Source organism: Lissotriton helveticus, chromosome 7, assembly GCF_964261635.1.
Source record: "Lissotriton helveticus chromosome 7, aLisHel1.1, whole genome shotgun sequence".
In the NCBI taxonomy this organism is placed as follows: Eukaryota; Metazoa; Chordata; class Amphibia; order Caudata; family Salamandridae; genus Lissotriton; species Lissotriton helveticus.
The window spans coordinates 502,429,892-502,456,692 of NC_136068.1; the positions used below are offsets into that span (position 1 = coordinate 502,429,892).

The 26,801-nt window shown below is 40.8% G+C and overlaps 1 protein-coding gene across 2 annotated transcripts in view; it reads left to right on the forward strand.

Annotated features, from left to right (window-relative positions):
- Positions 1–26,801, forward strand: part of LOC144768684 (serine protease 27-like) — a 227,348-nt gene that overhangs the window by 132,415 nt on the left and 68,132 nt on the right. For both annotated transcript variants that reach the window (XM_078652513.1, XM_078652514.1), the window contains exon 5: positions 2,747–3,024. In XM_078652513.1, coding sequence (XP_078508639.1) covers positions 2,747–3,024 — 278 coding nt within the window. The remainder of the gene's footprint in view (positions 1–2,746; positions 3,025–26,801) is intronic.

Sequence of the window (26,801 nt, forward strand, 5' to 3'; positions counted from 1 at the left end):
ACTGTAACGGAAATTGCCGGGGGAGATACGGCGGTATATTTTATATTGGGTGCCATAAGAAGCAGGAAGCGAAAACCCGATTTGCTAACTTGGCCTTGCTCATAGCAAAATGATCAATTACCATGAGGTGGAAGTCCGCTGTGCCCCACGCGGCACCTAGCTGGCATGGAGAGGTGGTCAGGTGGGAGAGGGCGGAGAGTGCAGGGATAAGACAGGAAGAAAGCAGGGGCTTAAGGAAGACGTCGATCACATTGGAGTGGGATTCAATGTTAGCGCTATTCATAACCTCAGAACTCCCACCAACATGACAACCCATAGGGTATAGCTACATAGTTCATACTAAACCGTATGTACAGTGCCAGAGCTCCCCAGGATACACCACTGAATGAGTATGTGCAACTGCATGCTATGCAGCTAGGAATACACACACAAATATAACAGAACCATGCTTCATATTTATTGTTATGTTATGTGAAACTATGTAGTATACCTATGCTATATCTATACGTATATGTATAAAATGGCTCTTCGAGCACAAGATTGGCAAAAATCAATAAAACGTGTTTTTCAAAAAAATAAAAGTGGTCTGTTCATGATTATCTGTACAATTTTCCTGGCTGCTTCTTTTTTAAATGGTGTTATTGTAATTGTATTTCAGTTTGCCTTTTGGTTGTGTGTTTCAATTTGAAGTCACTAGTAACCGTGTAACTATTGAAAATACTGATCTAACTAGTCAGAGGAAACATGAATTAGCAGCATGTATAAGAAAAAACGACTTCACATTGAAAAGTGTGCAACGTGGCATTTTGCGTATCAAATAATAGGCTGCAATGCACAAACTGCATGCAATTCTCTATTATTAGATACACAAAACGGTATTATGTACAACAGGCAAATCCACTAATGTTTGCAGCCCATTGCTTTCGCAAATTTGATACTGTGCAATGTGTACCCTATTTCTGTCGACTGAAAATATTGAGAGCCCCGAAAGTGATTGTGACACTGCATTAATGTCAGTGAATGTATTTGTGCTTTACTGTTCGGCCATATATCCCTTTTAATTTCTTGCCTTTGTATAGGCTGGAGCCTCTTTTATTATGTGATCTTAAAACAAAAACTGGGTCGATATTGTATCATTAATTCTGCTATTTTCTAAACCGGTGGTTGTCAAAAATAACATAAGAAAGCCAATGAAGAGAAAAAAGGCAACTGAAAAGGGTGCCACGACTATCCATGAACAGGAACCCATTCAGGGAGGCCACCAGTGGAAATGAGAGACTCTCTCCTTTCCAGTGGTGTCCCTTTTCCCGGGGGCAGTGTCAGACAACTAGAGTGCAGACCACTATAAAACTGGGTAGCTGCCATTTTCTCTGCTTCCACCATGCAGGAGGAGTTGGGGCCCGATGATTGAATATGGCCAAATTATACTTGACCCTATGGGGCCACCCACCCAAAATAAATACACCCTGTTGCCTAATGGATGATTCTTGCTTGTGTCTTACAAGCCCAGCTGTGATCGCTGAACAGAAAACCTTTCGTGAGAAGCACCACTGGAAAGGGGAGACTTTCACCTTTTCAGTAGTGCCCCTCTCTTTCAGAAATTGTGTCTGCTAAGTGGTGCACTGTGGTTGGGGACAGGGGGTGAAAGGCTGAAATGGACCCTCTAGGGAACAGAAAACCTCAAATAATATTATGGCCCGGGTGGTGGATGCTGGGGGGGATCCACTCCCCCAAAACATGTTCCCTGTTGTCTAGTGAAGATCCTTCTCAGTAGCGGTGGCCGGCACGGATCTGGAGTGGAGGGGCAGGGGAAGGGGGAAGGGGGTTAAGAGGGTTAAACACCGAGAAATAAACGTACCTGATCCCGGCGTCTCTCTACGTTGTCCCTTCGCTCCGGCCGGAAGAAGGAAGCACCCAGGCTCCCCTGAGCCAATCACAATGCTGCAATGCAGCGCTGTGATTGGTCTGAGCGCCGTGGTTTACCGGTCAGCCAGGGAATGGTACCCTCTGCATGTGTTCCACCCAGACTGCAACGCAGCCTGTGTGGAGAACATGCAAAGTGTGCATGAATGTTTGACTGGCTTAAGACAGTCGGCCAAATATTCATGCGCACTTTCAGAGTGCCCACTACTCGTCCCCCTGCTCTTCTGTCACCAGAGCAGCCCCGCCCCCACAAAACTGCAGCAGCAGGAAAAAATAAAATGATAATAACCTTGAGATATTATTTTATTTTTCCTTTATTTACACTACTAAAAAACAGGGGGGCGATGCGCCTCCGCCTTAGCGGAGGTGCCCCCACTGCTTCTCAGGGCTTGTGGCTAGCCCCCAAGCAGGAATGTTTTGTGGAGGCACCATTTGAAAGGAAATGCTAGGTGCCTGGGGAGGGGGATATCTCTCGAAGACTTACCAGTCTCCTGCAGCCATATTATCACTCATGCAAGCTAGGGGCTGATGAAATCAGTGTGGGCAACATGGGGGGAGGCTTCCGATGCAAGCAGCAGAGCATTCCGCCTACCTCTCTAAGCGAGTAGTATGTTCATGTTTTCCGAGGAGTTACTGCGGACAGTGTTGATATCAATGAACATCATATCTTTCACACTGAAGGGTGGAATTGAGTAGAATGTTGTCTTATATTCATTTGGTACTTACAGAAACACCTAGGAAGTGTATAAGTAGTGATGCTGCAGTGGGATTGTCAATCTTACATAAATGAAGTAACCTTCCACTGCCTTTGCTTGCTCTACAGAGATTTTCCAGCTTTCACATACAAGGTGGTACTAGGAGCGTACCAGCTGTCAAACTACTCCAAGAACCCTAATGTGATCTCACTGTATGCAAAGCAGGTGATTATCAACCCGGCATACAAAGAGGCCGACTTTAGCGGGGACATAGCTCTGGTAGAGCTGGAATCGCCAGTCCGCTACACAAGACATATCCTCCCTGTATGCCTCCCATCCACTTCTGTGCTGTTCCAACCTACCATGGAGTGCTGGGTCACAGGATGGGGTTCAGTGGATGGAGATGGTAAATGACATTTTTATATCCAGATAATTGAATGTAGACATTTTTGCACAATCATGATTTCTTTCAGGAATGTTTTAGCAATCATATCTTGGGCTTGGGTTGTTTTGTCTGAAATTAGCTTTAAACAGAATCTAAGGGGCTGACTTGTAGCTCGGCAGATGGAGTACTTAGAATCACCTGGGCAGATTACTCTATTCCGCCTGCTGTATTTAAAGATGTCCGGTGCTCCTGCAGACATCTCTTAAATTTCTTGGAACACCCATCACGGCAGTTCCTGGAAATGCATTGTAAGTTTGTGGGATGGATCCGTCAACATGACAGATCCGTATGTCAAACGTACATTTTTTTTTTTTTCTAAAATAAAATCCCAAAGTATTCTCCTATGGCATGGGGGTCATTTACAAGTTTTCACTGCCCCTTACCGCTACATTCTTCATGGCAGTGAAAACAGGCTATGTGTCCAACCCCCCCCCCTCCCGTTTAATCAGGGGGCGGACACATGGCCAAACCTCTGCTGGCCCTTACTCCATTGACCTGTCAAAGGTGTGTATGAACAGCAGAGACAGAGTAACTCCGCCACTGTCATACTGAAGGTCCACTCCACTCTAAATGAAGCAGGCAGAGTTTCACTAGGCAGGAAAGGATACTCGTTGCTTTTGCCTTTCCGCCATACTCCAAGTCAGGACCCAAGTCTTTACGCTGGGCAAAGTAGTTTGTCGCTTGGTGCCAGGCTGAGGCTGCAGTACCCTTTTGAGGCTGGCTGTCATAAACGTCTTACAAATTCTTCCAGCAGGGCTCAGCCACACACTGCTTATATTCAGTAAATAGATTGGACATTTCCCCATGGCTGAAGCAATAGATGTGGCCAGTTTGCACGCACACACACTATTCTATCAGTATACACAAAATAAAACAAAGAAAAATAGCATTTATTTCAAAACCTGAGTTTCAGCCCTAGTACACTTATCTAAGGGGGTACACATAAAATATATAATTCAATGCAAAAACACAGACTATTTTAACCATGAAGGCCTGTAATGAATATTTGATGTTGCTAATATATGGGAGAGAAGCTGCTTTAGGTATACATTGCGCACCAAATTTCACATGCGTCATATCTAAACAAAATGTTTAATGCCGTTATTCTTTAATGATGATGGACACATGGCCAAGCATCACAAAATATTTCCCCAAGCACTTTTTGACTTAAATGTGAGATTTTAATATTAGTCTTCACTGTTCCAATTTAACTTCAATGTATACACGTTTAAAGGTTACAGGTAATGATTTTACATGTATGAATTGAGTTATAGTCTGAGAGTTCTCTTTTTTAGTTCCTACAGCCTATTTAAGTTCTGCATCTAAAGTTTATGATTTCTCTTTATGTGTTTATTTAGCATAATATACATTGATTTTAAAAAAATAGTGTGTACCCACCCTATGTGTTCTACCTTCCTCTTCATACCCCGGTTAGGTAACCACAATATCTAAAAAGTCACATCCGGTAGATTCACTGAGTCCTAAGAGGAAACTGAGATAATTTTGGAGGACATGAAAAGCAGCAGGTGTCACTCCCATCATGCTATGCTCCAGTGGAGTGCTGGTTTTAGGAGTCAGACGAACTTGTCACAGAACCTCTTTTATCTGCAGATGGTTTGTAGAGCCGCACACAGACTCCAGAATTATTACAACCAAACATAATGGTATTTTATAAACTATTAAAACATGCTATGTGGTATTCTATTGTAAATCAGGTGAACAAGAATCATCATAATAATACACACTTCAGCATTTAAAAATGGAATTAGCATGAAAGCTAGATGCACCTCCAACACTATTCAACATATATTCTTATTATTCCCTAACTATATTCAATTTAGCTGGCTCACATTTTGATATATTAATGTATCACAATTTGTCAAGTTATGTATAGCTTGGCAGACCAGTTTTCAATTAGACGTCAAATCAGAGCCCACATTTTCAACATCGGTCCCTACCAATCGGCCGTTCTGCTCAACCCACTCCAACTGCTAATGCCTTTTATATTCCTTTCATGCATTCGATCTATGCAGCAAGTAAGGGTCGTTTTCCACTGAGACCCTACATGTCTGACTCTGCCAGCATGGAACTTGCATAAGGTAATCTGTAACCAGATGTGTACAACAGTGCAGCTGAGAATCGAAAAATCATTTTCTGACGACTATAATGAGAACAGCGAAAAGAACATGACAATTTACCACCTACACACTCTGTTAGGCCTTGCATTAGAATGTTTAATTCACATACTGAAATCATTTTAGTGAGCAAATCACAGCAATTTTAACATGCATCAAAGCCTGTGACACGTGTAAAATCAGCAAGCATGTGGGAGAGGTGTACTCACATACAACACTCCCAAACCTAGACCTGAATCGGTCAGACTTATAGCCATTGTGTAGAAATTGTTCTGCGTGTCCTACTGTGCTATGCATGTTTCTACTTCATGCAAAGTGAGGTGTGAATGAAGACCATTTTCAATTCTTGAAAGTGCCAGCTCTCCGATTGTCACTACAGTGCACATTATTTATCATAGTGGCAGGGTTGAGTCAGAGGAGTACATCAAGATATCACACTTTGCATATTGAATTATTCAATTGTAATTTTTTTATTGAGCCTCCCTCAGTTCCTTGAAAAATTGTGAATCGGTATTCTTTTTTTTCTTCTGTTCATTATACTTTTTCAGCTGACATAGCCATAAAAGACAACATCACAGCAAAAACATATTGTAAAAGACGGACAGTACAAATTGTGCATCAATAAGATAAGGCAAACGCCCAGTGAAAAACCAATAAAAATATACAATTCAAATAGGACCAGTGCAACAATACATCAATGGTGCAATAAACACCAGACAGCACTAATCATTTATCTAGACCCTTAAGTGTCTCCTAATTCTAAGGGAGTAATAATAACTGCTACTTGATTATTCCGGCCATAGTCTATATACCTTATTATTAAAAAAATCCATAAGTATATTCTAAAATCATGACAAAAATGATTAAATAAATGTAAAATACACATTTTGCATACATACAAGAACATTAAACACATCAAGTAATAAACAATCTCATTCCAACCCCGTGGACACTTTCCAGTTATATTAGCTCTTTTAATGACTTTTTGATGATGTTTTAAAAATCTAATATTTATCAACAAGCTCAGAAGTTGATCCCTATTATTAATCTTATAAGCAATAAAAAGAGGTTTTCTGAACTCCTTCAATTTATCTAGGAACCACAAACAATCCAATACAATATGTGGCCCGCTGCATTTAACTTTTAGCCCACATGTGCACAATCCCTGTTCATTTCTCATTGCATCTTTATCTTCATATCTGCATTGCACGGATTAAGTCCAACCCTAATTTTGAATACTGCATTCCTAAGCTTAGGGCTTGGCAGGAACTCGATATAAGGGAACAAATTATCATTGCTCCAGCCTTTTACCAAGAACTGGATGGACAGTTTCTTCCCAAGTAGAGCACATACTCTTCTTTAGCACTTTTATTTATAATAGCGCCTAGCTCCTCCTTGGGGATCTGCTGCCCTGACTTCCACTGTTCTGGTGCTTATGATAGTCTGACACAGATCTTAGCCAGCATGCGTCTAATTTGGGATGCACAATTTAGTTTGCTTTCCTCTATTTCTCTTTTACAAAGATGTGATATTTGAAGGGTCCCTTCTCTACTTAATCTCTGCCAAAAATTCATTGTAACTTGCAGCACCTGGTAACTCCAGGCAGTAAGTTGGCATTCTGCCCTCACAGCCTGGATCATAGTTGATGGTGGAAGCGCAAGTAGCTGTTTCATACATTTACCTTCCTCCAAGTTCCAATCCAATTTACCGCCTAAGGATAATACCTCCACCCGTACCGGAATTGTGGGCGGACCAGGGCATTAAAGGCTGATAATATGAGGCATAAAGACTGTCCTCCATATTTCCGCTCAAACTGTTTTGGGCCCCATACTGAGGATAGTGCTATTGATTTTAATGATTCTCTGTGGTCCGTCCAGTTTAATTTAGTATGGAACCACATACCCAAATATTTATATTTTTCCACCACCTCAACTTTGACCTCTCCCAAAGGCCACTTAAAGACCCACTTTCCTTTCCCCAGCACCATTATTTTGGTCTTATCCAAATTAATCATAAGACATTTGTTTAAACTATAATTATGGAAAAGTCCAATTTCTTTTGCAGATCCAATTCCGTCATGTCCACTATCACCAGATCATCTGCATATAGCAGACATGGGATATGGGTCCTGTCCATTTTAGGGCATAGACTACCAGCTTTATGTAATGTATTTGGTAAGTCGGAAAAGGAATAATGAAAACAATAGGGGGGCCAGGACGCAGCCCTGTCCTAGACTATTCTTTATCTGTACTTTCTTTGACGGGGTCCCATGGGTATCTAAGATTACTCATGCCCAATTCTGCGAATGCAATTCCTGGATTAATGAAGGTAACACCTTGTTGATACCGAGCTGCCCCAGCATCTCCCACAATAGTTTAGGATTGGACAAATCAAAGGCAGTCCGGAAATCAACAAAGCGGCAAAACAATCTGCCTCATAGCTCTCTTGCCTTTGATGATAATGCCCATAGACTAAGGCAATGGTCTATTGTTGAATGGCTCTCCTTAAAGCCACCTTGCTCTATCAGAGTTAGGTTGTTTTGCTCTACCCGGGCCTTTAATGCGTCTAAGAGTAATTTGGAAAATATTTTCTCCCCCCACATTCAATAGACTAATTAGTCAATAGTTCTTGGGCTTGTGTGGCATTCTCCTTTTTTATATATTGGTTTGACTATTGTCCCTTTCCAACTCTCAGAAAAGTTCCCAGAAGTCAAGATTTTTTGGAATCAATATTGAACTTTACCATTGGGAAAAAAACATTTTATTAGCTCCTTGTCCTGTTCAGGCCTGACTACTGTTTCAACATTTCAGTTCAAACATGCTTTTAGAGGGATTACCTTCTTTCTGCATATTCACAATCCGAAATCTATATGTGATTGCCTTGTAAAACGCTACCTTGTCTTCCTCAATGGCCAGGGAAAGTGAGTATTTACACATGCATAAAGTATCAAATTAAGGCTTACGTGAGTTGTTTTCTGTAACCATTCAGGTAATACTTACATTAAATTCGTTTTATAGCACTCTATGAATACACAGATTCCCTTTAACTAGTCCTTTAAAATTCAGGATGTGTTTTTCATTTTCAAGAACATTTTCTCAGAATAATGTAAATGATTAAAGACATAATCATTATCATATGGATATTTCTTTATGGGCAATATCATTTTTATATTATCTTAACCAATAGTTCCTTTTTTCTTATTCTTTTATAGAGACAGTACAATCAAAAATATTGTCGTAGGAACATATCGGAACCAATAAATATTACCTTCCAATTCTTAGTTTCGATCTAACTATTCATTACATCTGTTGTCATTACTAAAATATCTTCTCTTGATGCGTAGTAACTGGTACAAGAATGCTCAATGGCTAATGTTCTATCAAATTAATACCTGGTGAATTATCCAAAAACGACTGTTACGGAAATATGGGTTACCATAATTATTAGATGTGTCTGCAATTCTTAGAAGATTATTTCTCATTGTCTTCTAAGTTACCTTTTATGTAGTACTACGTATTTCTGAATTTAAACACAGTTGCATTCAATTCTTCATTTCCTACAATGTTACATTGTAGGTCACTGCATTCCACCTTCCCAGGCACCCATGATGCAGGTATCCTTTTTAGTTTAATGGCTATGAAATACATTTGGAAGTAAATCAGCTGCTACTAACCTTTTTCTTTTTTTGCTCTTAGGTATATTCAACTACTTCTTGTGTGTTTTACAACACCAAAGTAAATCACTTATTATGATTTGAATGTTGTTTAATTTCTCCTTTGTGAAGTAGCAGGCCAAGGAAAGAGGAAGTTAAACTTCAGTAGAATTAGTATCCTTTCAACATCTTTTCTAGCATTCACAAATACTTTTTGGTGCAACTGACGAATACTCATTCACTTTAGATAGGGCCTTATTTGGTGATCACAGTTGGGGTGGGTGTTCCCAAGGCTCAACACTGCCTTGTTGCCTCTTTAATGTCTTAACTAGACTGTTCTAATTATCATCAGATCTTATTAGCAGTGGTTTTTCAATGTCATGCTGATGATACAAAAGCCCTGCTAAGAAGTGACCATCCTAAGTTGGACCGTTGTCATTTCGAAAGGTATCTGACTCGAGGGATGGGATGATAAAGACTTGCATCTTACTTGATAGCGGAAAAACAGAAGACATCTTGTTTAGGTCACACCCAAACTTAATACAATTTGATCTAATGTTTTCTTCTCCATGGTATTTAATCAGACATCCCCTAAACTCAAAGCAGTACACTTGAGAGTTAGTCATGTCTACCATATGTCCACGGAGGCAATGGTTGTTCCAGTCACACATATTGTCTGTTAACATTCTGCAGATTGTTCCTTCCTCTCTTATTCAAAGCTTTGGTCAATACTGGGTGGACTATGGCAATACCAACTTAATGGGCATGTCCAACTTTAGATCAACCAACTTCAGAGGGCACACATTGGGGTCAATTATGATGGCGGACGGACCTGCGTCCGTCCGCCACCCCCGAGGTGGAGGGACCGTCCGCAGGGGCAGCGGCGTTCCCTCCGTTGTAATTAGGATGTGACTGCCACCCTGGCGGTCACATCCCGTATCTTTAACATTGCGGCGGGTGCAGCTTTAAGCAGCACCCGCCGCAAAGTTAAAAATGCTTGCTGTGCATTTGCATGCACAAAGCGGTAGGCACCGCGAGGTGCCTGCCGCATTGTGAATGTAACTGCAGGGGGGTACCATAGGTACACCCCATGTGCACCCCCCCACCCTCCCTCCACCCTGGGGGCCTGCAACGGGCCCCCAAAGCAAGGACTGTATGCCTTTTCATGGCTGCATTGCCACCACGGAAATGCATAGCCCCCACCACATTCTAATATGGTTGGCGGTGTCTGATAGACACCGCCACCATATTAGAGCTTTTCTTGCGACCGCGACGGAAATGTGGCGGATGGTCTTCAGGTCCGCCACGGTTCCCCCCGCCATTGTAATATGGTGGGGGGGAAATAGGTGACAGACGGGCAAGGATGGCCGACGGATCGCCACCGCCTGCATGGAGGTGGCGATCCGTCCGCCATCCTAATTGACCCCATAGTTGGAATTCATTGAGCTACACCAACATCTTTAGAGGTTCATGTCTTCATGGCAGGGAAGGTCTTGTTGTGGTGACCTTTGAAGACATTTTATGTTTCAATTGTTCGATGCTATTTCCAGTTGCAGAAAGGAGCTGCCCACTGAAACTTACAGGCCAAAACAAACCTATGCTTACCAAATGGCATGGAATTTAAGGGTCTTCATACACGTTACTCTTAATCCCAAAGGTATTTTAATTTTTCTGTATATTGAAGGATATAGATTTGGGTGTCTAGATTAGTAAATTCTCTTCCTCTTGATAATAACAGAGATGAGAATTTAGGTACATTCAAGGCAATGCCAAAAAATATACTTATTTTAAGGCTTCCCAACCTTAGGGATTCATGGTGACCAGTGTCTACAAAAGCGGTCTTCAACTTATGTCCAGAATGGCTGGTCAGGAGAGGTATTAGTGAGGTTATAAATACCATTAACCTTCTACAATTTACTTTCAGTCAAATTCATTTCCAGGTATATTGTGTTCAATGTCTGGTTTTGTGGCATGGCATTATTTTCATTTCCCCTTAATTTAGTGTCAAACTATGCACTTTCCCATATTCTTTGACTAGTGTATCAACTTTAACCTTTGCAAGTTTTAAGTTGCTACTGATCATAAGTATATCTCCATAAAAAGCATTATTTTTAGCGTAAGTTTCAATGTTTCAAGGAGGTTTGTTTTTTTATTCATCCACACAAATGTTGCCAAAGGTTCTAAATTCCAATTAAAAAGCTGATGAACGGAATGCTTGCAAATAGTCTAGTCATGCCACCCCACTTTGGGCCAAGTCGCATGCAAATCAGTTTGACCCTAGTCCGATAGGACAGTGCAGCCCGAAATGCCAGGCCAGGTGCTTCCTGAACCAGAACACAAGCAACTCAAGACCGGTTTGCCCTGATTGAAGATCATCAGTCAAGTACTACTTGTGCCAGTGGCACAGTGAGCACTACTGGAGCAGGGTCAAGACTAATTTCCATATGACTGGGTCCAAACTGATGTGGCATGCTGTGCAAAATAATGATGAACTGGAAAACAGCCCAGAGTAATTACCAGTGGATGAGATTAATTCAAGCATTCTATCACTAACTAAGTGCGATGGATGAGCCTAGACATGGATCCTGTGCTCACTATGCCACTGGAACCAAGGTACATCCAACTGACAATCCCCAATCAGGGCAAAGCCGGTCTTGGCTTGCTTGTGTTCTGGTTCAAGGCAGACCTTGATGTGACCATGTCACAGCATATCTCGTCAAGGGCCTAAAGAAATATGATCACATCAACCCCATCCTGATGGAACTCTATTGGATCCACTTGCCGGCCCGCACCATGTTTAAATCACCAGTTGCATCATTTACAAGCCATCACAACCAGCACCTCCACTTATCTTGAAGACAAACTCACCATCTCTGGTGGTTCTCAACACATCAGACTGCAGACCAACCCTTTACAAAGCGGGGCCCGGCACGGACACGCAGGGACGCGCCGAAGGCAAGCCTGTCAGCGCCCGTCCACACCTCACCGGTGCCAGCTGCTGCGACTCCACCACTAATATACTACAGTAAAGAGCTAAAAGATTTAAACAAACCTCATCTTGGATCCTCCTACACATTAGAAAGGTAAATCAGTAGAACTCAAAGTATATCGCTCACAATAGGACCCACCTCATCGAACAAAGTCCAAACATCTTACAACTCAAATCATTTCAGAAGCTCCAAACCATTAAGTGCCATCTACCTTAACGCATGCTCACTTCTGAAGCATTCAGTGGAGATGTGGAGCCTCATAGACATGGAGACACCTGACATCTATTTTGTCACGGAAACCTGGCTACATGAGCATGCCTCCACCGATATACAGATCGCCTTTCCACCTCATTATAACAGAACCGGAGTGGACAGGAAAGAGACAAGAAGAGGAGGTCTACTCATAGCCGCTATCACTGGCCTGACCATTACCTCTTTAGAAACTAAAAGTTCAAGCCAATTAGAACTATGTATCTTCAGGATAGAAGGCCTAACTGGGAGCACCTGGAGGGGAGCTTTAATATACCGACCTCCCGTCCTAAAATCGATTTTTAGACAAACTACTGGAAGTAATTGCTCCGCAAATATTGGCCTCTGACTCTTTTTTCCTAATAGGTGACTTTAACTATCATGTCGAGATACTGTCGAACTCAGACACAGATCAGCTGATTACAAATATGAACATATTTGGGCTCACTGAACTGGTAACAGGTCCCACCCATAATGCAGGCCAGACGCTTGATCTCCTTTTTTCTAACTCTCCAGATATCACTGTAGAACCCCCCACTTCATTGCTATGGCCAGATCACTATTCAATAAAATTTGTTATCCCAGTCCATAGGATTAAAGAGGAGCCTGGAAGTGAACTAATATGGCGACGGTCTTGGCGCAAAGTCACTCCATCTCTGTTTTCAAAACATTTTAGTTTACCCCATCCAAGCCAGAGGAAAACCTCAACCTTGCGGCAATTGCCTTTGATAAGGCCATTACGATTGCACTAGACAAAATCGCCCCCTCACTAAAGTCAAAGTTAAATCTAGGGCTGCTCCCTGGTTCACGGAGCAACTAAAGATAGTGAAGCTCTTGTGCAGAGCAGCAGAGTGGAAAATGGAGAAAAAGCAAAGATATGACCGACAGCGAAACATATAAAAACATCCACCACAGCTATATGGAGGAAATCAAGCAAGCAAAAAAACTATTCCTTCTAAACCGAATAGACAAGGCAGCGAACTCCTGCAAGGAGCTCTACAGAATCCTAAATTAATTCACAACTCCTCCCACTCAGTCACTAACCCCTAATTCCCAAGAATGAACTGATTGTCTTTCCAAATTTTTTGAAGACAAAATTGCTATAATTCATCACTCCTTTCCATCCCAAATAATTAACAACCACTCAGAAAATGCGTCTAGCTTGTCCTCAGACCTCCCCTGCACCTTGGACGAATTTGCTAATTTTAACATCGAGTCAGTGGTAACTGTCATGCAGAAAATAAAGTCATGGTCCCCCACTGACACTGTCCCTCCTAAATTCTCCCCAATCATCGCGCCAGTGTTATTGGAAAGTCTAACCAATGTATTTATTAAATCACTATTGGAAGCTGAATTCCGAAACCATGGAAAGCTGCTAGGGTTAGGCCTATCCTAAAAAAAAACACAGCCTATCCTAAACTCTGCCTGGACTATCGTCCTATTTCGCTGCTTCTCTATTTTGGGAAGATGCTGGAATCATAAGTAAATTAACAGCTTGTCACATATCTAGAGAGCCTTGGGCTACTGGATCCCTCACAGTCGGGTTTCAGGGCTGTCCATAGTACAGAGACAGCACTGGTGGAGGTAATAGACAAACGTCAGTCAACAATTCTTGTCCTGCCTGACCTTTCCACCGGCTTTGACACCATCTCCCACAGCATTTTAGAACATCGTCCCTTGGAGATTGGTGTCAGGGGAAATGCCCTAAAATGGTTTAAAAGCGACCTAACAGACCAAGTTACAAAGGTTCAGGTGGGAAGCACTGTTTCATGTAACAGACCGGTCAAGATGGGAGTGCCACAGTGCTCCATCTTGAGTCCGACTCTTTTTCATCTTTACATGACTCCACTGGCCAAGGTGATCAGATCTTACGGTTTTGTTGTCGTGTCGTATGCTGACGACACGCAGATCCTGGTCACTCTTGGACCAGATCCATCAGAAACAAAGCAGCGTTTTTAAAAATGTATGTCCCATATTGACAGGTGGATGAGTACAAACCATCTTCAATTAAATGGATGCAAGTCCGAGATCATGCTCTTCTTCAATGCTCACGAGCATTGGTCTCATGACAGGTGGCCCCCGAACCTTGGCCCTTGTCCAACACCCAAACCGATGGTACGAAATTTAGGTTTTCTTATGGACAGCCAACTGTCAATGAAAAGTCAGACCAATCACATGATTGGCTCATGTTTTGGAGTGATGCGAAACCTGCGAAAGGTCTTCAAATGGATTCCGCCAGAGGCCAGGAACCCATAAGTCCAGGGACTGATAATAATATGCATGGACTATGGAAATGCCATGCTGTCCTCAAGCAGCGAAGGCCTTCTCACAAAACTCCAGATTTTGCAGAACACTGCGGCCAGACTGGTTCTGAATCTCCTGCCAAGATCTCTACATTGGCTCCCAGTCAGACAGAGGATTTTATTTAAGACTCTCTGTCTCACACGCAAAAGCATGTATGGAAAAGGGCCGGGGTACTGGTCCAAAAAACTACGTTGGTACCAGCCTTGTAGATCGCTAAGATTGAGCAATGAATCCCTCAGAATCCGCACTGCGAGAAACAGAGGAAGGTCCTTTTTCCTATCTTGCTTCTCTCTCTTGGAACAAGCTTCCCTTGAATCTACGTACTATCCCAGATCATAATTGCTTTCGCAAAAAGTTGAAGTCATGGCTATTTAACAACTAAGCGAGTACTCTATCAGAGCCGTCTGCAAGTGCCATGAGACTTCAGAGTGATATGTGCACTGTACAAATGTCCCTGATTTGATTTGAAGTGTAAAAAAGAAAAAAACAAGGCAGCAGGCCTTTTCCTTGTATGTATTCAGGATCTAGAACAACATCATGTAATCCATCGGAACCGGTTCAATGCTGCTCCAATTTAGGAAAGAGTTGAATACTCATTTCTTTAAAGAACACTGCATTAAAATGCATTAACTGTTCATAGCCTTGCTAGTATTTAGCCCTGAACCTTGCTCTGCTGCCTTATGACTAGGTTTGCACTATACAAATGCCATGCACATGCATACACACAAACAAATCTCGCTGCCTCCCTTCATGGTCTAAACTGTTGGGCAAAAGTCACCTTTCATTGGCTTGTTTTCCAGCTACTTGACCTCATGATAGTCTGCATCCTAAATTTCAAAGAGTTCATAATTTAGCATCACCAGGGCCACGTTGTCCTAAATGGATGTGAAATTTTGTTTCAACTACCAAAGTCTGGCTCCAGAGGGAGAGGGTTGATCCCAGATCAGCCTATGAATTCTCACTTGCTTCGAGATGTTGACCTCAGATTGGGTCACAACTTGATACCAAGCCTATAATAATCTGAACATATTCTGTGACTGCTTGTTGATGCTCGGATTAAATCCTTGCATCTAAAAAGACCTTTGAGGGAAACATTCAGCTACAAATGTGTGTAGCACACTCTGAAAGGGAGAGCTCAACTATCAAAAGGATGTTATCAGAAAGTACTCAAGGAAGTATGGAGACTCTGTCTGCCAATTATAGATATATGGTGAGACAAGCCAGTTAGCTATGCGAGCAGTAACGTACCCCTCTCCCCCCCCAGCACCTTGAGACCCTTCCGGGTGAGTAGCGCGCTATACAAATGCCGTGATTGATTGATTGATTGATGGGTCTGAGTTTACCATGCACTGGGGAGTAGAAAGTAAACTTGTTGCTGTCAGAATGAGGACAGTGCTTCTTATCCAGCCTTTAGCGACCACACAAATGAGCCTAGCTGTCTCATACTATGAAAATGTATATACCCCCGAGAGCAGATGCACTGAAGATCAGAAACAATCCTATATTAACAAGAACTTGCCTGCAGGAACATACTTGGAACAAACATTAATTGACCAATTGGAAGAGGAGGTTACATTATCTGAGCTTCGTCTTGCTGTTACCTCTCTTCCATCTAATAAAGCGGCTGGCGAGGATACACTTCCCATAGAGCTATATAAAACTTGCGCAGATGAAATTCTACCACTGCTCTGCTTGGTCATTAATTCAATTGCTGCTAGTGGGAAGGCCCCAGATTCATGGAAGACAGCTAAAATTATGTTCTTTCTAAAAAAAAAAAGAAACCTCCGGTGGAGTGTGGGTTTTACAGACCTATCTCTCTGATAAATACTGACGCTAAAGTTTATTCTAAACTTTTAGCAATGCGATTAGCTCCCCTTATGCCCCATTTGGTAAATAATCAACAACATGGCTTTGTTGTTGGGAGAGACACCACTACACATGTCAATATGGCTATTACTGCCTTTGACGTTGCTACAGCTGATCGCACCCCACTCGGTATGATACTTTTAGACGCGGAGAAGGCGTTTGACCGAGTGGGGTGGGATTATTTGTGGGGCGTCTTAAGGCAATTTGGTTTTAGAGGGCGTTTTGTGAGAAGTATACAGGCATTGTATAAGGACCCTAATGGCAAAATCAGCTATGCTGGGGCTCTCTCATCAGCTTTTCCAATCCTGCGAGGGACGCGGCAGGGATGTCAGCTATCACCCCTGCTCTTCGCTCTCTCCATGGAGCCATTTATTGACGCTCTGGAAGCTCAAACCAAGATTGCCCCGATCTTCCATGAAGGTAAATCTCTTAAAATTACTGCATATGCAGATGACTTAGCTATTTACACCACCAACGTTGTGGATGCACTATTAGGTATCATGACAGAAGCTAAAAATTTTGGAACTATCTCTGGCTATAAATTAAATATAAACAAAACACAAGTCATTATGAACTATAAGGCCAATTTACCAGTGCAAGGACTTTGTCAATCTGCAGTATATCTAAGGGTAAAGATATCATCTAATATCGCTGATATAAACTCATTAAATTATGATCCTTTATTAAAAGAAGTGACTAATCTTCTGAAAAAATGGCACAAGATTCCATTAAATCTCATAGGTCGTATGAATTTGATCAAAATGAACATACTGCCGAAGTTTTTATATCTTTTCCGTTCTATACCTTGTCGCGTTAATAACTTATTCTTTAAAAAATTAGATGGCATTTTAAGTAGTTTCATTTGTGGCTATAAGAAGGCTCGTAGGTCTATGATAATATTAAAACTCCCATCTGAGATGGGAGGTTTGAACTTCCGGATTTCAAAGATTATTTTATTGCTTCTTTTTTAGGCCGGCTTCGTAGTTTATTTGTCGCTAATAACCAATATTTTTTTCACCAATTTATGCTAGGTGGTTATTCAAAACAATTCCTGGCCAATGTACAAGACCCAAATTACTTCAAACGGGTAAAATTTAAGACTGCGAGAGATGCGGTATTTATATGGAAACAGATGTTGACTAAGTGCAATACTTCGTTTTTTCATAAAGAGCTGCCAATATGGGATAATCCAGGGCTTCCAGATATTTTTAGAGATAAAATTGGCCGAGAATGGGCCAATTATGGTATTGAGACACTAGGTGATCTCTATGGTACGGATGGGTTTCTACAATTTCCAACATTACAACATTACAACTTTTGTATAAATTGCCCGAAAAAATGAGATACAAATACATTCAAGTTAAGGACTATTTAGTACGCAAAATGAATCTGGTAGAAATTACCAGCTCAGATATATGGACATGTTTCTATTCTGTGCATAGAAAATCACTAATTAGCTTGGGATACAAGTGTCTCAGCCAAAATAGCTCTGACGAAGCCCCTAGATTGGCACTAAAATGGACTACCAGCTTAGGATCTAACGTGACAACGCAGAATATCTCCGCTGCCTTAGTCAATATCAGTAAAGCCGTCCAGTCTTCCAGTTTGAAACTCCAATCTTATAGGACGATTAGTCAACTGTACTACACTCCATTAAAAATTTCAAAATGGGCGCAAAATAACTCCAACAATGATCGTACTAAATGTCCTAAATGTGGTCTGGTGGCAGCAGACCTTATACATATGATTTATTTGTGCCCATTATTAGCAAAATTTTGGTTGGACATAGAAAATATTTTAACCCAAAATCAACTGATCAATTTTTCGTTAAATACCGCCGCGGTACTTTTGGCTATATACCCGGTTAGTCCTATTTATAAAGATTTGCTAAATATTACATTGGCTTGTGCAAGACTGGTGGTAGCAAGGGCCTGGATTTCTCAGAATCCTCCTCATACAACTGAATGGTGGTCTTTGGTTTATGAAATGTATACTATGGAAGAAGCTATTGCCAGGAATAGAGGAATCAAAGCCAAAATTAAGTTTATTAAAATGTGGGGTCATTTTTTTGCTAAGTCGGCAATGATTTGAACCATGTATGTTTTTTTCTTTGTTTATGATATTATTAATTATTAGCGATTTGTCCTGACTAGGAACTACTCCTTTTACTTTTTAGTGTTTTTATTTTTCTAATATGTATTTGCATCAAATTGAATTCGATTTATTTTTTCTGATTATGTATTTGATATGTTGATTTCCTTGACTTGCTTGTCAAATAAAAAGAGGAAAGAAAAAAGAAAAAAAAATGCCGTGATTGATTGATTGATTGATGGGTCTGAGTTTACCATGCACTGGGGAGTAGAAAGTAAACTTGTTGCTGTCAGAATGAGGACAGTGCTTCTTATCCAACCTTTAGCGACCAAACAAATGAGCCTAGCTGTTCTACATTATCTATGGGTAAATTTAGGATAGGGTTGAAGTTACAACTCTACAGAAGCGCACCCAGTGTTGGCTCAAACAAATAATAACTTTGGGCCCCTGCACTTATTTTTGCAGTGCTTCATCCTCTCATTGTCCATTCAAGAATGCCAAATCACTGGATCTAAAATAAGCCTCCAAGTTCGTGGACAATATCACTTCGAGATCTCTCTCCATCTTCCGCAGTATCAGATATTCTACACTCAGTTTGATCAATATGCCAGCTTGTCCCAGATACTCCTTCATGTCATCCATTCTAATTGTTAAAGTGTCAATCTTGTCACCCATTCTTTGTAAAGTGATCAGCAGCTCCAACAGGAAATTTTACCCTATGATTCATTGTGTACATCAGCACAATGTTCGGAAGATGATTCCAGATCAGGGGCTGAGTTCAAGTCAACATCCCTACGAGGTATAGTAGAGTCGAATGACAATCAAGCCTGTTTTAGGTAATTCCTACCCATCCTGGCAGGTTGTGAAGAACCTCTGGTATCACAGAAAATGAAGGCACACCAGCCAGACACATCTCCTCACAGTTCAGAAGACCACACCGGAATAGGCCACAGTAAGAAAGTAGGTACAACTTCCTTTCTATACTGAGCTTAACTGCCACCTCAGAGACTTCAAAAGACAGGTTTCACACTCCCAAAATTAGGAGCCTCACCAGGCAACACCACAACGTGGCTATTACCATAAGTGCAAATACCACAAAAGGCAGCAAGACACGTTTACATTAATTCAGGGCAAAGACACGCCCATTAGGTGAGGATAGTGGCAGAAATTGCCCATACTGCCAAGTATGCCAGTATATTAGCATCACAAGGTGCAACGACAATTACAAGTTCCATAGAGATCTCTTCATATTACTAGCAATCATCTCAGAACCTTAAGGCCAGATGTACAAAGCTATTTATTGGTTGCAAAGTGTGTGATTATCGGAATTACAGGGTTTGTGACCACTAAATGGCTTTTATAAATATACTAAACCCATTTTGCAATTTGCTAACTGGTTTCTAATTCTCAAAATGGGGTTAGAAATGCATTAACAAATTGCAAATTAGATAGGGGCGTGTTTAGGGAGTCCTGTCAGATTCGTATATTCAATGGTATGTATCACTGGTTCAGTCGCAAACCATTTATAAGTCAACAACTCCTTGAAGAAGGTGGTAACCCATTTGCAAAGAGGATGAGATTCCCTTTGGAACACTTCCTGTTTGTGAATGTGAAAAAAGTTTCTATGGACGTGAGCTGTAGACCAGGGACCAGTGCTAACTCTCAAACAAACTTTCTGTACAAAAAAGAACATTTTTTAAAAAAAAATGCAGTCCTTTTTCCTTTAAGGAAAAAGTGACTGCATTCAAAAATGTACTTTATGTAAAATACGAACAAATACATGGTAGGTAGTCCGTTGACCTCAGCAGGCTACCATCCCTGTGATGACATCAGTGGGAGTAAGGTCCAATTTGAGACCAACTTCATTAATATTCATGAGGTAGGTCAGATGTGCGATGCTCTCTGAATTGTGATTTTGTGAACTAATCAATTAGTACATAGGTCACTTCGCAAAATCTGATTTCACTCTCTAAAAGCCAATATGCAATTTGTGATCGCTTTTTGCAAATGAAATGCTAGTACATCTGGTCATAAAAAGAAGGGCAGGCCAACATCAATCCCCACAATATACAGCCTCAGCAGCATTCAAGAGCAAGCAAGCGCCCTACCTGGGTTAAGCCTGGAAAAGGAGCATACTAGATCGAGTGGGCAGCAGTACAATCTCTAATCCCTTCCTCATTGATGTCAGTGGCACCCCCGCAGCAGGACCCACTGAAAGCACACCCTCTCAGCCAGGTGGTCTGTCACACCTGACAGGCCAATTAGGTCTCCAGAGCACACTAAGCCGGAGGCAACAATGAGGCCAAGGCGGACTGGGAACAAAATTCAGCCCTAGCAAATTTTGAAAGACCAGACATCATATTCCATGTAGCGACCAAGCACAGCAAGCAAGCTTCACCTCTGCAAGACAGATTTAGAGGGTCCCCTTAACAACAAATGTGGGGAAAAAATACAAATATGGCTCTTTTTACAACACATTTTCCATTATAGACCTTAGTCTCATTATTGAATGGATGTATGGAGATTGGAGATGTCTACGTGGCTCAATAAATGAATGGATAGTTGGATGAGTGAGCAGTGATGGGTGGATGAATACATTCAAGAATGAATGGCAATTAATAAGATACTTTTAGCTATGTGGTTCATATGGTCTTAATGCAGTGACCAAAGGCAGGTGCTCTGGTTTTCATTTTAGCTTCTGCATTAAAACATCATCTGTCCCAATGGCTACAACCACCAATACTAACAATGTAGTGCTGGATGTATTTAACACAATGCACTGATTTTTAGGTTTCTATTCATCTGTTTCGGGTATTGTGCAGAGAGGTGTGGGCATTTTTTTAGGTATGCATGTTCAATTTCATATTAATGCATCACACTCAGATCCGGGTGGAAGATGGATGTTTGTTCATGGAAAACTAAATCAGGTCGATATCATATTGGCCACAATTTATGCACCAGTGATAGATGATCCACTCCCTATTCTACAACAACAGCAAGCTTTATCGGGCATTCCTGGACAGATTATATGGGGAGGTGATTTTAATTTTTTATAAGCAGTTGACTCGACAAAGATAGAATGAAAACAAAATAAACCTCAAGTCTCTATCGCCCTGTCTAGTTGTAAATTCGATCTAGATATTGTAGACAATTGGCGCCTTCATAATCCAGTTAATTGTGGGTACTCTTGTTATTCAGCAAAATATGATTCAGCATCGAGAATAGATTTTTTTTCTGACCTCACATAATCTTGTAGTTAGTAAATATGAACATATTTTAAATGCCTTTTCAGACCATGCCTTAATCAAAACGGAAGTCGTTTTAGGGAGTACGGACAAAAGTGCATCAAGGAAATGGCATTTAATACATTTAATTTAGCAAATGAACTATGGTGCACAGAAATAGATAACAAGATTAGTGCCTTCTTTTATATAAATAAAGATTCCGCCCCAATCAACGTAATCTGGGGCGCATTTAAGACCACACTGAGAAGTATAATCACTTCGAAGGAGATCCCGCAACAAAGGGCTAAAAAAGAGGAAAGATTGAAGATCGAAACAAGACTTGCCCACGTGAATCAGGAATACATCATGAACAGGGATCCAAAAACTAAACAAGAATTAGCAGAAGCAAAAACACAAATGAGAGAATTCTACTAGAGTTTATGTGATATGGCAAGCAGAACCTACCTTTAGACAGTCTATGAAGTTAACGAATACACAGGGAAAGTTTTAGCCTGGCAGGCAAAAGAGAAACAGGTGCGTAACAGGATTGAGAGTATCTGGAATTAATCGATTAAAACACGTTCAACCAGAACGTTTGACATAGGCGAGGTCTTCCTTGAGCACTATAAGGGAATTTATCAATCAGACTACCATGCACCCTTGGAATCCATTCATGGTTTTCTGCACGATTTTCCAATTCATATTTTAAACAGGAACTTTCGAGAGGAATTGCTAGCTGATTTCACGAAGGAAATACTCGACTTAGTCATAAGCTCTTTGTCCAACTGTAAAGCAACTGGGGAAGACGGCTTTCCCGTGGAATTTTTTAAAAGATTCGCCTCAGCTCTTAATATTGAATTCTTAAATCTTGCAAACCATCTACTACAAGGGAGTGACCCTCCATTATCTTTTCGCACAGCAGTAGTGGTCAGCATTTTAAAGAAGGACAAAGATAGTGAGAACGTGAATTCCTATTGGCCCATAAGCCTTCTAAATGTTGACTACAATTTTTTTTACAAAACTCCTCACTAATAGGCTAAATAGAATGGTAGGTTCACTTATTGGGATGGATCAGTGTGGCTTTGTAGCTGGGAGACAGCTCCATACCAACACAAATTTATTATTAGAAGCACTGGATTTCTTTTACATAAAAATAAGACTGAGGCCCAGGTCTGGTTTTTAGACGCCTAAAAAGCATTCGACCTAGTCTCATGGGACTGTCTGTTTTTGATTTTTGGAAAATTTGGCTTCCCAGAGGGGTTCATACATCTAATAAGACGGCTCTACACAAATTCACAGGCGCAAATTTTAATAAATTCTGTAAATATAGGCACATGCCAAATAAACAGAGGCACTAGAAATGGGTGTCCTCTCCCTCCGATTTTATTTGCACTATTTATAGAGCTGCTAGCAATAGCAATTACACAGAAAAAGGCGTACACAGTCCCTGTTCAAGGAATTACAAATATAAAAATCTCTGTGCCGACGATATTGTCCTTTTTTTAAATTCAAAAACAGACACCCAGAAGGAAATCATGAGGATTTTCTCACATTTCCAAGCATAGGTGGTTATAAAATAAACAAGTCCAAAACAGAGATCATATTGTGCAACTGTTTGATCGATTCTCTATTGCCAGAATGCAGGCCTGTTTATAACACTTGCCCAAAAAGATACTTAGGGGTCTTCGTGACGGAGAAAGTAGAAGATCTATTCCATTTAAAGTATACCTCGTTGCTGAAAAAAGTGAAATGCCTGTTAGCACGATGGAACCAGCCCCCACTATTATTACTAGATCGAGTGGCACTAATTTGTATTTTTATCCTTCCACTATTTAATTTTCTTTTTAGCGCCGCTCCATGTGCACTACAAGCAACTTTTTTAAAAGAGATATATAGCATGTTTTCTTCTTTTTTATGGTCAAATAAGATACCGAGACTGGCATTTAGCACTTTAAGTTACCCTCTTGCAGAAGGAGGGCTGTCCCTTCCAAATATGAGGAATTATTATCATGCGACTTTTGCACACGATAGTTTTAGATTTTTCTTTTTGGACCCTCAGGAGGCAGACAACTTCTTTATGAAAAAGATCTTAAAGTAACATAATATTGTTGACCCCACAAGAATAACTAAGTACCCTAAGAAAGTACGATACAAGACTCTCCAATGGGTGCTTAAGAAAAAATCTCAGTTTTTTACATTTTATAGTATTCCAAGATTTAATAGCTCAACTAGGCTGTCGCATTTTTTTACGGGGAAAATATGTTTTTTAGAGACTAGTATTCTAAAAAAATGGGTATGTACAAATTTGGGATTTTATTATAGGTAACTCTTGGAAGTCATGGCCAGAGATCAAAATGGGACTCTCACACTCTAAAACAATACTAAAATGGTCATTTATTAGAATAAACCATTGTTGGAAAAATTTGTTATAGAAAATGTATCCACTAGAGCAAGTATCAGTGGAGCCTTTGATTCCCTGACGCAACAGAGGATCAGTGCCTGGGTTAAAATCTTTGCCGAAAACAAGCCTCTCTTGCTATATGAAAAAATCTGTGATAAATGGAGGAAAAGGGAAAGGATGCAGGTCTCAAAATTAACCTGGAACAGAATTAACACACTTAATGCATCAACACTCAGAGGCGCAAATTTTAAGCGTATGCAATTCTACTGAAATTGGCTGATCTATAGGACTCCTTCTTATCTTCATAAGATATACCCACAAATAGAGGACAGGTGCTTCCACTACACAAAAGAGGGTGGTGGCACCTGGTCAGATATTATTTGGGAATGTCCGAAAATCAGTAGTTTGTGGGAAGGAATTGAACTTTATCTTAGATCCACCTTAGACCCTTCCATCTCCATTAATGCATCAATTTCAGTCTGGGTTGCTCCCCTGATATTACTGCACAAGAGGAATGCCTATACATCGCAGCATTGGTAGCAAGATCTCTAATTCTACAATGCTGGCGATCCGATATGGTACTCTCTTTTCAAGAATGGAGAGCAAAATTAAACAAAATCAAAGAATTGGAAAAAAATATGCAATAAGATCAGGCTCAATAAAAAAGTGCGAGCAACGCTTGAGTTTACTAGGGTTATAGGTTAGAGATAAGGAAAACTGTTTTTGAATTTATATCATCATTAAGGAGAAGGCGAAGTGGCAATTCGAATAGCTAAGCCCAGTCCGCAAGGTCAGCTTCCCAACCTACTCTTACCCTACCGTACATTCTCAGGCACTTTTTACATCCTTTAACTTATACTATATGCCTGCCCCCTTCTTTTTTTGTTGCAATAGGGTTATTGAAAGAACGTTGGATTATGTTCATGCCTAATATTTTGCACTTTGCACTCTGCCCTTTATCCAACTGTGATTTGTAATTGTTTTTTATGACTGCCACATCTCTTCTCTGCAACAGGGCGATGGGAAAGATTGTTAGGTTATGTTTATACCTAAATGTTTAGCACTTTGCACTTTATATGGTATCTATTTTCTGCAACAGGGCTATGTGAAAGATTGATGAGATATGTTTACCCCTAAATGTTTAGCATTCTGCACTTTATACAGTATTTATTCCTGATATGTAATGCTGTATTTTTTCTCTATACATTGTCTATTGCCAAAGCAACTCGAATATTCTGAGTATTTCGCAATATACACTTTACTTGACAATTCTGAAGCTTTGTAATTTGCATGAACTCTCAATAAAAATATATATTTTTTAAATGCACTGATTTAGCACCTCAAAGAAATAAACACAAAACATTAGGCTTTGCTCTAAAATGGGAGAGAGAAAGAGATGTAAGGGACGAATTGCACAACACGAAATGAGGAAAGTCTGCATTGATCCAGGCTACCACTTGAACACACTGTGGGTGCCTAGACAACTCGTTTCTCACAGTACCTCCTTTTCCTCCATCATCACATGATACATCAGTTCAGGGTCTGCACTGCTCAAAAATTAAAAACTGTAATGTTACTCCATCTATAATAACACCCTAGGCCACATGTAGGATGCAAAAGACAACTGATGCTCCGTTTTGTTTACTAATAGCACCATCGTGAGGGCAGTGGCAAAGTGGCACAAGTGTTTCCAAGTGCATGATTAGAATCACTTCTAACAATTGTCCCTCAATGCCATGGTATAATTTAATATATACAAAACTGAAATGCCTAGCGATAGCCACATGATAATACATATACTGTTTTTAAATCTGAAGTGTTTTCATCATATATATGTATATGAGCAAGGACACAGCCTCGTGTCCGAAACGCGTCTTGAGGCATGCACTGTTCCAGCACTTTGTAATAAATAAATTAATTCTGGCCTCAGCATATTCCGAGTCTGTGATCCTGTTTGTGCACGGAGGCACTAGGGAGAATACGGAGTGGATATATATATATATATATATATATATATATATATATATATATATATATATATATATATTACCTACTGGCGGTCGCCAGTAGGTATATATAGTTAGGATTTTTTCTCTATGGGTTTTTTGAAAATTCGATGTCTAATAACTTTGGCGTTTGTGGACGGAATTGGCTGAAATTTTCAGGAAAATGGCACATTTTGTTTCTGAGCAGCCCCTGAAAATTTTGGGGGGGTTCGTCAAGGGGGGGCCGAGAAAAAAGGGGGGTCCCAAAACGCGTTTTTCCCATGTTAATTTCCATAGGGCGGTTGGCCTCACTTTTAGCCCGAACGGCTGAATGGATTTGCACGAAACTTGGCAAAATTGTAGGGACTGGTAGCCCGATGTGCCTTTTGTAGGTCTCAATATATGTGCTTCAGTGGATTTTGAGAAATTAATGTTCAAAAAAAGATATATATCTGTAACAGCGGACTGGGCAGCGCTCTGCTACGCGTACTTTTCGCGCAACGGAGCTTTGTGAAGCGAAGCTGATTGGTTCTCCGGCGTCTGTCAACATTCCAAACAGTCCGTAGCGGCCGCCATCTTGTCTCTCGGTAGGATCGAGAGACAAGAGGAGGCCAAAGCGAAGGGGCAAATGACCATAAGGGGGCATAGTACATTGTCGCTCACCCCCTAGGTTTGATGTGGAGGTTTTAAAAGGGCCCCGCGGGGCAAAAAAAAATAAAAAATAATAATAATCGAACAGCTGAATGGATTTGCACGAAACTTGGCAAAATTGTAGGGACTGGTAGCCCGATGTGCCTTTGCTAGATCTCAATATATGTGCTCCAGTGGATTTTGAGAAATT